At 46.2% G+C, this 16,864-nt stretch overlaps 1 protein-coding gene across 1 annotated transcript in view; it reads right to left on the bottom strand.

The window, feature by feature from the left end:
- Window positions 1–4,382: 4,382 nt before the first annotated feature.
- Window positions 4,383–16,864, bottom strand: part of LOC142004496 (cytosolic phospholipase A2 gamma-like) — a 41,575-nt gene continuing 29,093 nt past the window's right edge. Inside the window, 4 exon segments of the mRNA XM_074982140.1 lie at window positions 4,383–5,242; window positions 9,798–9,966; window positions 14,169–14,323; window positions 15,928–16,020. Coding sequence (XP_074838241.1) covers window positions 5,076–5,242; window positions 9,798–9,966; window positions 14,169–14,323; window positions 15,928–16,020 — 584 coding nt within the window. The 3' untranslated portion in view covers window positions 4,383–5,075.

Below are 16,864 nucleotides of genomic sequence, written 5' to 3' on the forward strand. Positions count from 1 at the left end.
CAGGACCAGACGGTATTCACCCAAGGGTTCTGAAAGAACTCAAATGTGAAATTGCGGAGTTAACAACAGTGGTTTGTAACCTATCCTTTAAATCCGCTTCGGTACCCAATGACTGGAAGACGGCCAATATAACGCCAATATTTAAAAAAGGCTCTAGAGGAGACCCTGGCAATTATAGACCGATAAGTTTAACATCAGCACCAGGCAAATTAGTAGAAACACTAGTAAAGAATAAAATTGCAAGGCACGTAGAAGAGCACGAATTGTTGGGCAAAAGTCAGCATGGTTTCTGCAGAGGGAAGTCGTGTCTAACTAATCTATTAGAATTCTTTGAAGGGGTTAATAAACATGCGGACAAGGGGCACCCAGTGGACATAATATACCTAGATTTCCAGAAAGCCTGTGACATGGTCCCACAACAAAGGCTTTTATGTAAATTAGGCGGTCATGGGATAGGAGGAAAGATCCTTTCATGGATCGGGAATTGGTTAAAAGACAGAAAACAAAGGGTTGGAATAAATGGTAAATTTTCACAATGGAGGAGGTAACTAGTGGTGTTCCCCAGGGGTCAGTCCTGGGACCGATCCTGTTCAACTTATTCATCAATGATCTAGAAAATGAGGTAAGCAGTGAGGTGGCAAAGTTTGCAGATGACACCAAGTTATTCAGGACAGTCAAAACCAAAACAGATTGTGAAGAACTACAAAAATATCTCAGCAAAATGAGTGATTGGGCAGCAAAATGGCAAATGAAATTTAATGTGGGTAAGTGTAAGGTAATGCATGTTGGAAAAAATAACCCAAATTACATGTACTATATGATGTGGTCAAAATTAGCTACGACAGATCAGGAAAGGGATCTTGGAGTTATAGTGGATAGTTCTCTGAAGACATCCACGCAGTGTGCAGCGGCAGTTAGTAAAGCAAATAGGATGTTAGGAATTATTAAAAAAGGGATCGATAATAAGACAAAAGATATCATACTTCCCCTATATACAACTATGGTACGCCCACATCTTGAGTACTGCGTGCAGATGTGGTCTCCTCACCTCAAAAAAGATATATTGGCATTAGAAAAGGTTCAGAAAAGGGCGACTAAGATGATTAGGGGCTTGGAACGGGTCCCATATGGGGAGAGGCTAGAGAGACTGGGACTTTTCAGTTTGGGAAAGAGGCGATTGAGGGGCGATATGATAGAGGTATATAAAATCATGAATGGTGTGGAGAAAGTGAATATAGAAAAATGATTTACCTTTTCCCATAATACAAGAACTAGGGGACACCAAATGAAATTGATGGGTAGTAGGTTCAAAACTAATAAAAGGAAATTTTTCTTCACACAGCGCACAGTCAACCTGTGGAACTCCTTGCCGGAGGAGGCTGTGAAGGCCAGGACTCTATTAGGGTTTAAAAAAGAGCTTGATACATTTTTGCAGGTTAGGTCCATAAATGGCTATTAGCCAGGGATAAAGTATGGTGCCCTAGCCTTCAGAACAAGGGCAGGAGATGGATGGCAGGAGATAAATCACTTGATCATTGTCTTCTGTTCTCCTTCTCTGGGGCACCTGGCATTGGCCACCGTCGGCAGATGGGATGCTGGGCTGGATGGACCTTTGGTCTGACCCAGTATGGCCATTCTTATGTTCTTATGTTCTTAAGTGGGAGGGGGAGAAGGGGGTATCTAGGGAGGGATAATCAAGAAGCCAGGATCAGGGGAGTCTCAGGGGGCAGGGAATGGGGCGGTTGATGAGTGGGTGGGGTTCAGCGTGTGGTCTGGTTTGGGGAGCCAAGGTGTTGGAGAGGAACATAAAAACATAAGAATGGCATCTCTGCCATCGGACACCACTGAGAACAGTTTCTCACCCTCCTTTTTAGAGCTCCCCTTCAGGAAGTTGACGGCTGCTATTAAATCACCCCTCAGTCTTCTCTTCTGCAAACTAAACAAGCCCAAAACAGACAAACAAGCCTCTGACAAGCAGAAGCTGGAGACAACATTTCTACCCAGCCTGGCTAATAGCCATGGATGGACCTAACCTCCACGAATTGATCTAGCTCTTCTTTGAACCCTGTTAAAGTCCTAATCTTCTCTCCCTCCTCTGGTCAAGAATTCCACAAGTTATCTGCGCACTGTGTAAAGAAAAACTTCCTTTGGTCAGTGTTATACCACCCACCCATTACTTTTCTTTGGTGACCACTAGTTTTTTTGTTATGGGAACAAGCAAGTAACTGTTCCTTATTCACTGTCTCCATGGATGCTCCCATGGAAGTGGGGGACCAGTTGTGAGTAATCAGTGAGTGGTGCACAGGGGGGTTGGATGGCAGGCTGGGGTCCCAGGGGCAGTCAGGAATTTGATAAGGGTGCCAAGGGAAGGACAGTGGATGGGGAGCAGAGGGGGTGGATGGGTGGGAATCCCAAGGGTGGTGGTCGGATGGTAGGGAACAGACAGAGGCTGGATAAAAGGTGTGGTTCTGGGATGTGGTCAGGGGATGGGGAGACATGGGGTGCATAGAAGACCCCCAATCCCTCAGGGCCCCCACCTTCTATTCATCCCCCTCTGTTCCCCACGCTTTGAGTGACCCCTCCCCCGGACTCCCAGCCCATTCTCCACCCCCTGCATGCTCTCCCTTTCCCCTCTCCCAGGGCTCCCACAATCCCTTACCCTCCAGCACCCTGTATGGATCTCTGGGGAGGGTGGTTTGGGGACTGTGCTTCCCAGGCCCTGGGGGGACTCTGAATGCAAGGAAGGGGGGGCCAGAAGACCAGGGACTAACTGCCCTAGTGCTAGGTGCCAGACCTGCTGGCCATGATGCTTCCTCTTGGACTGGGCAGGGTCTAGCAGGCAGCCTGTGGCACCCCTAAAGTGGCCATTCAATGGCCTGGCTAGCAGAGCTGGCTGGGATCTCCAGGATTCCTTTTGAGCCAGGGAGGCCTACGGCCTTGGCCAAAGAGTTTACAGCACCCAAGGTGGGATGCCTGGCCAGTGGGAGGGACCCAAGGCTAGACACTAATAGCAGGGCCAAGCACGGGGCCCTAAGTGCCTGGAGCCCAAAGCAACCACCTTGCTTGCCTCGCCCTAAGGCCAAGCCTCCAGGCCTGTCGACGTGGGAGATTAGAGGGACAAAGCGACAAACAAGGAAATTTCTCAGAGGTCCTGGCAATTTGAAAGGGCCTTGGGGACCCCGGCTCCTTCTGTGGTCGCTTTACACGTTCTGGGCATCTAGACTCATTTTCTAAGCTCCATGCAGCGTCACCAGGCCTCAGAACCAGCCCGGGGCACAGCAAAAGACTCTTTCAAGCAAGGCAGGCAGCGGTGGCCCTTCCCCAGAAGGTGGGCTGGGGAAGGGAGGGTGCACACAGTGCGGGTGCCCTGGGACTCCTCTGAGCAGGTGGAAGACCAGGCTGGGCGGGCTTTGGGAAACAGAGGGAATTGTGGGCCCAACCAAAAGAGCTGGCCGGGCCCTGGTTCCCAGAATTGCTGTTGGTGGACAGATTGGCGGCTCCATCAGGCTGCCTCCTTGTTGGGGAACTGTGGGGGCACCACATTTAACAGTGAAATTTGGTGTGGGCACCATGGGCCAGTACAGCTGCTCAATGCTACCACCTTAAAAATTGAGGAAAACCTCAGAATTTTCCCCTGGACCTTTTAATAGAGTTCTTCTTCTTGTTCAAGATGAAATATAAGGAGGAAATGGAAAATTGAATTAATTTAACCAGAACAGTCTTCTTCAACACCATTCATGGACAGTGGTAAGATCATGACTGGTTAAAAAGAGGAATAGATATGAGCAATCAATGAACTAAAATCAGTGTGTCAGAAACTAGGCCTCGTTAGTAGATAAAGAGGTGAGACGTATCATTAGGGGAGAGAGGGATTGGAGCATGGGTGTGGGGAAAGACCTGAGACAGGAAGAAAAAGTTAAGAGCAAAACTCAGTCCTTGTGAAAGTAAATGCTTGTTTGTAAGTTCAGCGTCCTCTACATGAACTTGGCACTGGTAATTCTGTCATTGCTAAATCATGTAACGTGAGAGCACATTCCAGCAGGCTGGGAGGAGAACACCCCACCAAGTACACAATGACTTAATTGGACAGTTCTGGCATAGCTGAAATTTCTCTGCCAAACGAACGAAAGCCTCACGCTGCGTCCAAATACATAAAATTTGAAAGATGTGCTTTTCTTCGATTTAACGGCACAGATTTAAAACAACTGCAGGTTTGCTTTGCAGGTTGTGTCAGTTGCCCTGTGCTGCATGTTGTATGTGTCACATGACTATTCTTTTTGGGTGGGGGGGTGGGGTTTCCAACAAAAGACAGTTGCACACTTCCTTTTTAATAGAAGTTGTATTTTAGTATGATATTCAATACATTCAGTATATTTCATTTTTCATTTTTCATTTCTCATCACCTTCATACCAATTAATTGTTTTGCAAACCTCACAAAGGATAGATAGATAGATAGATCGATAGATAGATATGGTGTATGGGGATAGATAGATAGATAAGGTGTACAGGGATAGATAGACAGGAAGATAGATAGCCTCACTAAATAACGTACTTTCAAGCAAAAAAATCTCTTCTGTTAATCACATTTTTAATTCACCAGGAGAAATGGAAGGATAAACCTCAACAGCAATGTCAAGGTAATATGAGCAAAAATGTCAATTTCATATGTGGGTTTTACTAATTTCTTTGCCATTTTATTCAATACTGTAATATTGCTATGGGTAGGAGGATAGCACAGGAAAAATGTTAACATATAATGATGCTAGTAGATGCCTAAATCACCTGGGAGATTTTTATATCCCGGTTCGACAAAGCCCTGGCTGGGATGATTTAGTTGGGGTTGGTCGTGCTTGAACCACAGGGCTGGACTCAATGACCTCCTGAGGTCCCATCCAGCCCTAGGATTCTATGATTCTATAGGGGCAAATGGCAGCCAAATCCCTTTATGAATCTTACACAGGGAAAATAACTCTTCCCTGCTGAACTTCAGTTCTAACTGGTCACAGTGTGCAGACTTGTGTGTGAATCAGAAACAGGCATAGATGGTTCTGTCCTTCTTCACAGAAACATGGTTTTAAACTTTCCTGGTGGAGTGGGACACGATTCTGTTGATCTCGTCCAAAATCGCACACTTGTTCCTGGATACGTTCTGTTTCGCCGCTCGAAGCAGCTCCTTAATATCTTCCAATCCGTAGTGCACATTGGAAGTGGCAAACTTCTTTCTGAACTTCTCTATTTCACCTGGGAACAAAAGTGATGGGTAAGTGCCAGAAGAGACGGAAATGGGAGCATTGAGTTTTCACTTTTACTGCTCCCAGAAGCATAGACCCAGGAACCTAAACAGGCAGGGGCAAACATGGCCAACCCCTGACAGGTTCACAGGATCATAGGAAGGTTGGGCTGAAAGAGAGCTGGACCAAATGACCTCAGACCAACCCAGACAGGTGAATGTCCAACCTGTTCCTGAATCTCCTGGTGGGGATTCCCCTACAGATTCCAGAGTGTCACTCCCTGAGAAAGCTTTTCTGGCTGGAGAACTAGCAAAGTTATGATAGATAATAAAGGTGAACGGATGCAGACTGGCCTAAGCAGAGAGCACATCACAGATTTTCTGGCCGGGGTAAACAAACTCAAATCAGCTGGGCCGATGCTGTTCGCCTAATGGTGCAAACGGATTGAATGAGGAAATCTGGGCCTCGCTGGCAGGAATATTTACAAACTCCTGGATTAGTGGGGAGGTGCTGGAGATGAGGGGAAGGGCTCGTTGTTAGCAAGAGGGGACAGGAGGAGCCAGGGAATGGGAGAAGCTACTAGAACAACATTTAAAGCAGTACATTTGCATTTCACTGGGGGTTTTCCAAAGGAGGCTGTATCACCATCTCTCTGGGGTGGGTTAGACACAACAAATGCCGCATCTTGGCAGAAGTGCTATTTCGAGGCCTTCTTGCCACAAGAAGCCCAACTCGCCTGCCCATTATTTTGGAAAAATATTTTGAAATAGCTGCACATTTCAAAGGCTACGTCTACACGTGCCTCAAACTTCGAAATGGCCACGCAAATGGACATTTCGAAGTTTACTAATGAAGTGCTGAAATGCATATTCAGCGCTTCATTAGCATGCGGGCTGCCGCGACGCTTCGAAATTGATGAAACTGGGAATAAGGGGACTTCGAAGTAGGTGGCGTCCTTTGGAAAAGGAGCCACGTCTGGACGCGCCGCGCGGCGGCAAGGCGCGTCAATTTTGAAGCTCCGCGGCAGCCCGCATGCTAATGAAGTGCTGAATATGCATTTCAGCGCTTCATTAGTAAACTTCGAAATGGCCATTTGCGTGGCCATTTCGAAGTTTGGGGCACGTGTAGACACGGCCAAAGACAGCAGGAGGAGAGAGTAGATGACCTTTGAGGTCCCTTCTAACTTTATGGTTCTGTGATTCAGGTGGTGACCCTAAACCCCCCTTCCTGCAGATTAAGTCCATTATTTCTGGTCCTATCTTCAGTAGACATGGAGAGCCACTGATCCCATCCCCTATGTAACAGCCCTTAGCATCTCTGAAGGCTGGTCTCGGGTTCCCCCTTCAGATGGACTCTGAGTCTGACAATGTTTCATTTTCTTTTCCTAAGAGCTTCAGCCTGCAACAAAGGATGAGTTCAGGCTTACGGATCAGAGGGGTAGCCGTGTTAGTCTGTATCTGCAAGAACAAACATGAAATCTTGTGGCACCTCATAGACCAACAGATCTTTTGGAGCATAAGCTTTTGTGGGCAAAGACCCACTGCGTCAGATGCATGAGTATTGCAGCTGTAAGTTAGATTTCAGAAAGGAATTTTCCAGTTATTAGGTTCAGAGAGAAATCTGAAAGCATGAAAAGGATGCCCTTTAAAGACTCAGAAATCCATACAGTAAGGCCTCAAGTTATGCAGGTGTTCCAGCAAGCCTGTTGTGTTGTGTTCCAGCAGCCCTGGCATAACTCGAATTTTCGCACAAGTTGAGGGGAGATGAGAACCAGGCTGCCACCTGCTTCCCATTTCCCTTCGTCTTGCAGGAGCCAGGAAAATGATCAGCCCGCCAGGTATTGAACTAGAAAATGTTGAGGAGTTCACATATCTGGGGAGCAACATAACATATGATCTAGACAGTAAGAAGAAAATAGTGACTAGAATAGCGAAAGCAAGAGCGAGTTTGAAGGCGATGGATAAGATCTGGAAAAGCAGAGCAATTAGCTTAAGAATGAAGCTGGGTGTCTTGATAACGTGTGTATTCAGCAGCATGTTGTATGGATGTGAGACGTGGGTGAGAATGAAAGATTCAAAAAGAAGAATATTGGCGTTCAAAAGGAGTTGTTATAGAAAGATTCTGAGAATAGGGTGGATGCAGAAGGTCACCAATGAGGAATTACATAGAAAGGTGCAGCTGAAAGAGAACCTGCTGCAGAAGGTTATAAAACAGAAGCTACAACTATTTGGGAATATTTGCAGAATGAACGATGAATGAAAATCAAGACCCTGGTACTCAGCCTAATGGCCGGTTTGAATAGGAGAGGCAGACCCCACTGAGAATGGGTACAGGGTAGAGTAGATTGGTGCGGAGCTAGTCTACAGAAACTAAGCCACTCCACACTGGACAGGGAAAGATGGAAGAAAATAGTGAGGGAGGCATCAGACACCAACGGGTGCTGAGCCCCTGGTTATTGATGATGATGATGGTGATGATGAGGGGTTGGAGAACCAGGGAAAGATCCCTGGGAGTTGCTCAGCAGAGGAATAGAGCAGCTGGGAGAGATGAGAGGCCACAACTGAGGAGGGTGGAAATTAGTCTGAGTTCTTCCTTTAGACTTGGGGATTTGTTCCGAGATTCAGGGGGTGAGCCCAGGCTGAACCTGGAGAAGCCTGGAGGGAGAAGGCCTGTAGAAGGAAGAGATCTCATGGATTGGTCATAGGGCCCTTGGGCTGAAAAACAGTGAAGTGGAAGGGCCAATTTATCAGCAGGATTGTCAGAACGGTTGGCTATTATGCAAACGTCCAGAGTTAAATCAGACTGGATTTAACACGATGCAAGCGATAGAAATCCATCTGCACCACCCCAAACAAAAGCTACTTCTTATTTCATATATATATATATATATATATATTTTATTGCGGGGCTCCTTGCCCCTTCCTCAGAAACGTGCTGTCGCTGACTGGCAGAGTGAAGGCAGAGAACTAGATGGACCCTTCTCCAGCAGATGGGACCAGTTTTGCTGTGCTCCCCTCCTCGTTTGCATGATGGCGAATCACAACCACCTCCAATTCCAAACAGAGAACTCCGATTTGAACTCGTGGGGCTCGATTCCCAGGGCAACAGAAGTGCTGGGACCCTGAGAAGCCTGGTATGAGTTTTGGACCCCTGGACACCTCCTAGGATTCAAAAGGCTCAATTGGGCACCCAGGCTTCCTGTGCAGTGAATGAAGCAATGCAGGTCAAAGAATCATAGACTTCTAGGGCTGGAAGGGACCTCGGGAGGTCATCTAGTCCAGAGCAGAGCAGTCTCCATCAGGGCAGGACCAACCCCAACTAAATTATCCCAGCCAGGACCTTGTCAGGCCAAGACATATAAACCACTAGGGATGGAGATTCCACCACCTCTCTCGGTAACACATTCCACTGTTTCACCACCCTCCTGGGGAAATAGTTTTTCCTAATATCCAACCTACACCTCTCCCTCTTCAGCTTCAGACCATTGCTCCTTGTTCTGCCGTCCATCACCAGTGAGAACAGCCTCTCTCCATCCTCTTAAGAGCCCCCCTTCAGGAAGTTGAAGGCTGCTATCAGATCACCTCTCAATCTTCTCTTCTGCAAACTAAATAGCCCTAATCCCTTGGCCTCTCCTCACAGGTCATGTGCTCCAGGCCCTTCATCATTTTGGTTGCCCTCCCTTTGACCATCTCCAGTGCATCCCCATCCTTTCTCTACTGGGGGCCTAGAACTAGACGCAATACTCCATATATGGCCTCCTCAATACCAAATTGACATGAACTTGGAATGGGATCCAGAGAGGCCAGCACACTAGGCCGAGAGCTGTCTCGGCTAGCCCAGTGGACATGGCCTGGAGAGGTTGTAGGCTAAGCACCCAGGTCCAGATTGGTGGGAAGCACTGCTCTGCTTGGGGTTCTGTCTGGGTGGGTTCATAGGTGTAACAATAGACAAGTTCCACCCTGGTGGTTGCAGCACTAACACAGTCTGTGGAAGCCCAAATTACTGCTCCCTGCCCCCAGTGACTCTCCAATTACTCATGCAATGTGGGACAAACAGCGAGTCCAACCTTAGAACACCCCATTGCCCCATGGCTGGGGACCTCATTAGAGACATGGTACATTCCTTCTCCCATTCAGGCAGAAGGAGTCTTGCCCCCCACTTCACACAGGAGTGCTGTAACCTCTGGGCTGAAAGCTATGACAGAGGGCCTCCATCCCTGTGTGCGGGGCCTGATCCTCCAGGCTGCCCCTCAGCACATCCGCTGTGGTCACGTGAGGCAGAGGAAGGCTCTCTTCCCCTCATTCATGCAATTGGAAGCCTGCAATGGGTCACCAGGGTGCATGGCCAGAGGCTGAAACACAGGCTGTGGTTGAACTTTGCTGCAAAAGCTTAGGTGACGAGAGAGGTCAAATGTTTACAGAGTCTGTTGGCTGCTGAGTAGGGACTTTCTGTTTCCTGGAGAGGTCTGGCCCTCACATTTCGGTGGTTAAACCAGCAACAAGGCACCCAAGTCCTTTTGTGAAGCTAGTCCCTGGAGTTAGCAGAGGGGTGTGCGATTCATTTACCTGGACAGTTGTTCTTGTTGAAGAGCGGGAAATGCATGACCATGGGACCGTCCCCTTCTCCGAAGATGTAGCAGTCAGAGGGGTTATCTTTCTCCTTAATAACTTCTTGATCTATCATGGGGAATGGAATCTGGTGTTTCTTGCAATACGTATCAGTTCGACTGATGGTCTGGGGAGGAGGGAAAAGTCAATTTAAATCAAATAAAGAATCACCGTTTCCATTAAATGTGATACCACTACTATGGCCAAAACAGGGAGTGAAAAATATCCACCACCGAAGGTACACAAGTGTTCTAAGGATCCTCTCAGGAAATGACTAACAGAGAGTTTCCGCTGTAAGCCAGGCACGACCCAGTTCTGTATTTGTCTTCCCAGAACCCTTGTATGGCAATGCATATATTGGACCTACAGATTTCAAATCCTCCAAAGGATTGTGGGTGCCCAGTTCCCATCAACATTTATTCCTCCCGTGGCTTTGAGAACTTTTGCCCAAGGAAATAAGTAGAAATTTGTCACAGATGAGGTCACATCTGGAGTATTGCATCCAGTTCTTAGCTCCGCCAGTACAGAAAGGATGTGGACGCATTGGAGAGGGGCCAGCGGAGGGCAATGTGAATGATTAGGGGGCTGGAGCACATGACCTACAAAGATAAGGTGAGGGATTTGGGGTTTGCAGAAGAGAAGACTAAGGGGGGATTTGATAGCAGACTTCAACTTCATGAAGCGGGGCTGTGAAGGAAATGGAGAGAGGCTGTTCTCAGTGGTGACAGATGGTAGGACAAGGAGCCATGGTTTCAAGCTACAGTGTTAGAGGTGTATTAGGAAATTAGGATATTAGGAAAAACTGTTTCCCCAGAAGGGTGATGAAGCACTGTAATGTATTACCTAGCTGGGAGGTGGAATTTGCATCTCTAGATGTTTTTAAGTCCCAGCTTGACAAAGGGCTGGCTGGGATGATTTAGTTGGGTTTGGTTCTGCTTTGGGCAGGGGGCTGGACTCAATGAACTGCTGAGGTCTCTTCCAGCCCCAGGATTGTACGATTCTATGAAATGGAAACCCAGACTTTCAGCTCCAAAAGCACAAGCTTATTTTGTTTTGCTTTGTTTTCTTTTTTTACAAATTCCCCTATAGGGCAAGTCATGTAAGATGTAAACAAATAGCAGGGTTTTATAGCAGCTGCCCCAACCAGAGGGAGATGTTATCATCTACAGAACACTTCCTAGATGTGAACCTGAGGTTAGTGACTTTAGGGAGTTCTATCTGTCTTCTTGGAACTCAGTTAACATTTCTGCTTGCTCTGTCTCCTGTTTGTCTCTCACGCTGTGTCTACACTTGCATTCCTCTTTTAAAAGAGACATGCACATGAGGGAAATAAAAAAGCTCATGAGGTGCCTTTATGGGAAGAAGGGCTCTTTTGGAGATGGGACTTACTTTTGAAAGAGCTGCATCTACACTGCTTTACTTCTTTTGAAAGAAGCTCTTTCGAAATGAAGGATATGCAAATAACATCCAATATATGGAAATCTGCAGCTCATTTACATTTTTATTTCCCTCATTTGCACGCCTCATTCAAAAGAGCAATGTAAGTGTAGACACAACCTCTAAGTGTTACTAGAAAACAAAAAAAGTCAAACCCAATGACTATTATTTAGGACATGCGATGGGACTATGATTCACAGAGATGCATCTGTGGAGTAAACAGTTGTCATTTTTATGCAGAGAAAAAATACACTTAAAGGAAAGATCGGAAAAGTTCCTGACAACACCATCCTTGCCACTATGGATGTTGAGGCTCTGCACACTAATATTCCACATGAAGGTGGATTACAAGCAATCAGGAATACCATCCCTGATGTCACCACAGCCAATCAGGTGTCTGACCTCTGTAACTTTGTTCTCACCCACAATTATTTCTGATCTGGGGATAATTTATCCCTCCAGATTAGTGGAACTGCTATGGGCACCCACATGACCCCACAATATGCTACTATATTTATGGCTGACCTGGAACAATGATTCCTCAGCTCTTGTCCCCTGTTACCCCTCCTCTACTTACAATACATCAATGACATCTTTATGATTTGGACCTATAGTGTAGAAACTCTTGAAGAGTTCCACAGAGACTTTAACAATCTACACCCCACCATCAACTTATGCCTCAACTACTCCACAAGAAATATACATTTTCTGGACACTACAGTACAAATCAAGGATAGCCTGATCGGTACCACACTCTATTGGAAACCCACTGATCACTATACTTACCTATATGCTTCCAGCTTCCATCCTGCACACATCACTAGATCCATTGTTTACAGTCAAGCCCTTAGGTACAATCACATTTGCTCTGATCCTACTGACAGAGACCGAAACCTACAAGATCTTTACCAAATATTCATAAACGTGAATTGCCCACCAGGAGAAGTAAAAAAACAAATCGACAGGGCCAGACGCGTACCCAGAGACCAGCTACTCCAAGATCGGCCCAAAAAAGCCAAGAACAGAACACCACTGGTCATCACCTACAGCCCCCAACTCAGACCACTGCAACGCATTATTAAAGACTACAACCTATCCTTAATCAGGCTGCCACACTCCAGAAGGCCCTGGGTGACAGGCCTGTTCTCTCCTACAGACACCTCCCAACCTTAAGAGGATTCTCACCAACAACCACAGTCTGTACCACAGGAACACCAGTCCTGGGACTTTTCCTCTCAACAAAGCCCGCTGCCAGCTTTGTCCACATATCTTCTCTGAAAATACCATCACTGGACCTAACCAGGTTACTCACAGAATCACAGGCACGTTCTCATGTTCCTCAACCAACATCATATATGCCATCATGTGCCAACAATGCCCAGATGCTTTGTATATTGGACAGACTTCAAACTTCCTTAGACAAAGAGTTAATGGGAACAAAACAGACATAAAAACACTCTTGATTCACAAACCATTCAGTCAGCAGTTTAATGGAAAGTAACAGAGAGATAGCCGTGCTAGTCTATATAATATCAAAACAAAAAAGCAGTCCAGTAGCACTTTAAAGACTAACAAAATAATTTATCAGGTGATGAGCTTTCGTGGGACAGACCCACTTCTTCAGACCTTTGTTTTTGTTATTTTGTAATTATCTTGTTATTTTTATTTTTATTTTATTTTATGTTAATTATTTTGTAAATAATTTTGTTATTATTTTGTAATTATTTGGTTAGTCTTTAAAGTGCTGCTAGACTGATTTTTTGTTTTAACACTCTAATGGCGTGGGCCATTCTGTTAATGACCTGAAAGTTTGCATCTTACTGAAGAGGAATTTCACAAGTCTGGAAAGAGAGGCTGCCGAACTCTCTTCTATATTCAAATTTGACACATTAACATGTGGTTTGAACTGGGATGGGAATGTTCTAGGTAATTATAGGGGCTCTTATGCATACTTGGCTTTATCGACTTCTTGACACACCACCTCCCCCCTGACCCTTCTGCCCCTCTACTCTCTGATTTGCTCTCCCTGATAATATTTTTCTGATTTGTCAACCACAATTACTATTTTTGGTTCTCTGTGCTTTATATATTGAGTCTGTTCTGGTCTGGGTATGATCTGAAGAAGGGGGTCTGTCCCACAAAAGCTCATCACCTAATAAATTACATTTTTAGTCTTTAAAGTGCTCCTGGACTGCTTTATGGCTTTGAAGGAATTTCTTCCTCTTCCATGATATTTAAAGGAAAAGGCTATGTTTACACAGCAGAGCTGTTCCAAAATAAGATAGTTTGAAATGGTGAATATCAAACAACTGTGTCCTGACATAACAGGCATTTGAACTAGCACCCAGCTATTCTGAAATAAAATTTCAGGGTCCATAGCGCTATTTTGTAATCGTGTCTTTGCAGCCTATTCTCGTGTATTCTGAAATAGCGCTGTTCCCTCTCTTAATCATGCCTATTGTGAAATCGCAGTTTTGAAAGAGGCGTTATTGCTTGTGGAATGAGTTTTACCAGAACTGGAGTAATGCACCCGCTATGTCAAATCTATTTTCATATAACGTCGGCATCATCTAGACACTGCCAAAATTATTTCAGAATTACCGCTGTGACTTCGGGATAACTTGGCCGTGTAGACACAGCCAAAGGGAGGAGAAGGATGCTCACATGCCCTTACCCCGAACTCAAGACAACTTTTCAGCAAGTATGCTCAATATTCCCAGGGGATTGCATGTGTCCAAGCATCTCAAATGGCGATCCACCTCCAGGAAATCCAAATTGCTGCTGCTAACGATGGTGTCACCTCATCGGGTGAGGAGGAAAGTCCTCTGTATTGGTGCAGGACTCCATCAAGTGAGGGCCACGGGCGGCATGACGATAACAAAGAAGGGTTACCTCGAAGGGATCCCCTTCGCTGAAGTCAAAGGAGAGGATCAAGTTCACTTTCCTCTCTTGCCACAGGACGAGGGGGTAGGCGGAATTGAGGGCGATGCCGGCGTCCATCAAGTAGATGAATTCTTCGCTGGTCAAGTCAGTGTCCGGGGCGGCACCTGGGCAAGAGCATGCAAGGCTCCTATTAGGCTGAGATTCCCTGAACCCCGGAGAACGCCATGTGCATGTTCAAACCCGGCAGGCAGCAGAGAAACTCCTAGTGGGATCTTCTAGGACCCCTACGCAGGGCAGGCACTGCCAGGAGTAAGGCCCCACAGCTGGCCTGCTCACAGGCTAGCTTAGCCCCTGTTCAATCGGCCCTGTTTGCTGTATCTGCAGGCCTGCTCTTAGGACTTGCAGGAGGGCACTGGTTGCTCAGATCATTCACCTTTGGCTTCTGCTCCTGCCCTGTCTTTAGGCTGGAATCTAGCTTGCGTTGCTCCAGCTAACTGGCTCTGGTTCTGTGGCTCTGACTCTGCTTTTTACATGGCTCCATCCCCACTCTAGCAAGACAAATGCAGAAGTGGGGGCCAGCAAAAGTAACTCCAAAACCTTATTTACCAGGCGTTGGTATAAGCTTCCCCTTAAAAATCCGAAAAACCTTAGATTTTGGGGTTAAAATTCACTGCCACCACCAAAGTAATAATAAGGAAACCAGGGAGAGACGACTTGGAAAATTTTAGCCCCAAAGTAAAAACCAGGACACAAACATTAACCAATACCAAGTTAATAAAAAGAAAAAGAGAACTTTTATTATTACAACACTATTGGTGCTGTGAGACTCATGGCTAGATGGAAGAATCACAAAGTAAAACACATGGGGAGTCTCCACCCAGGGCCTAGAACTTAGTTACAAGGAGATTAAAAGAACATTTCTAAAAAGTGCCCAGAGATCAGACCCCACTTCCCAAACCATAAAACAATAAAGCCGAATGGATCTACTTAAACTTTCCCCTACTTACAAAAGACTGGGGGGAGATATTTTGTGTCTCTCTCCCTCATGGCTGGAAAAAGAAGAAGGAACACAGAACAGAAGAGGGAGGAGCCAAAATTCAATTCTTACCTACATTCCTATAGGCCAACCCCACCTGGCTAAGGAGGTTAACCCTATTACTCCCAGGCTGCTGGCTAACCCTCATAATTATGACAGCTTTCAAGTCTCGGCACTGGCTAATGATACCTGCTCGACCCACTAGACCTGACTCCTGCTCTAACTGTTAGGCCTGACCACTCCTGCCTGGTCAATGACGGGCACCTCACAGCGAGAGTTAAGTGACACCTTTCTCAGATGCTTCTCGAGTTGCCCCCAAAGAGTGAGACCTGCAAATATGGGCCAGTGCCTGAGGATCCAGAGAAGCCCAGAGGCATTTTCAAAAGCACCCAAGGCCCAGAAAGTGAGACAGATTTAGGCACTGCAGGGCTCAGCGCCTAACTGATTTAGCAGCCTATATCACAGTAGTATCAAATGGGATTAAAGGACCAGGAAGCCAAAATCCCATGAATGGCGCGTAGTCCTAAATCAGTCAGGCATTGGCATACTGTGTGCAGCGGTGCCTAAATACCTTGAACAATCTGGGCCTGGATGTCCAAGTCCCATTAACCCCAGACATCTATGGGTATCGTGAGGCACCAAAGCTTTGCCCCACCTGTCTCTGCCATGCAAAACTAGGCCACTGCTGGAGAAATGATCGTGGAAAGTGGAATTCCAATGGATTTTCCTTACTTCTGTACAGAAAATTGTTGGTGGTCCCCCATGTCCAGTTCAGGATGCAGAACATGGTCTTCCATAACAAATTTGATATGCTCCGTACAAACCCTATTAAGTGAGAAAAATCAGATTAAGTATAAAGGTGAAAATAAATTAAAACACAATGCTGAGAGCATGGTCTTTTTTTTTTTCTTTTGGTTGCTAGAGGGCAGGAATCGGGACAGAAACAGGTTCTGGTTGATCCAAAGACACACAGGTATCACAGTGCCACTGGGGCTGTAACTGCTATGAACACAGAGGGGATCCTCAAGGAATCCATTCTGGAGCTCTTGGAAGAGGGGAAAGTGGTCAAGAGTAGTTAGCATGGATTCACCAAAGGCAAGTTGTGCCTGACCAAACTGATTAGCTTCTATGACAAGGTAACTGTGGACATGGGGAAGTCAGGGGATGTGGCATACCTTGACTTGAGCAAAGTTTTTGATACGGTATGCCACAACATCCTTGTCCATAAGTTAAGGAAGTATGGATTGGATCCATGGACTATAAGATGGATAGAAAGCTGGTTAGATGGTTGGGCCCAACAGGTAGTGGTCAACGGCTGAATGTCTGGTTGGCACTTGGTTTCAATAGGAGTGCCTGAAGGACTAATGTTAGTGCCAGTATTATTCAACATCTTTATTAGTGACCTGGATACAGGGATGGATTGGACCCTCAGCAAATTAACAGGTAGCACTAAGCTAGGGAATCAAGTAGATACATTGGAGGGTAGGGACAGGGTCCAGAGAGACCTAGATAAATTGGAGGATTGCGCCCAAAGAAATCTGATGAGCTTCAACGAGGAGAAGTGTAGAGTCCTGCACTTGACGAATCCCAAGCATTGTTACAGGCTGGGGACCGACTGACTAAGTATCAGTGCAGCAGAAAAGGACCTGGGGATTATAGCGGATGAGAA

This window comes from Carettochelys insculpta, chromosome 32, assembly GCF_033958435.1.
Source record: "Carettochelys insculpta isolate YL-2023 chromosome 32, ASM3395843v1, whole genome shotgun sequence".
Taxonomy (NCBI): domain Eukaryota; kingdom Metazoa; phylum Chordata; order Testudines; family Carettochelyidae; genus Carettochelys; species Carettochelys insculpta.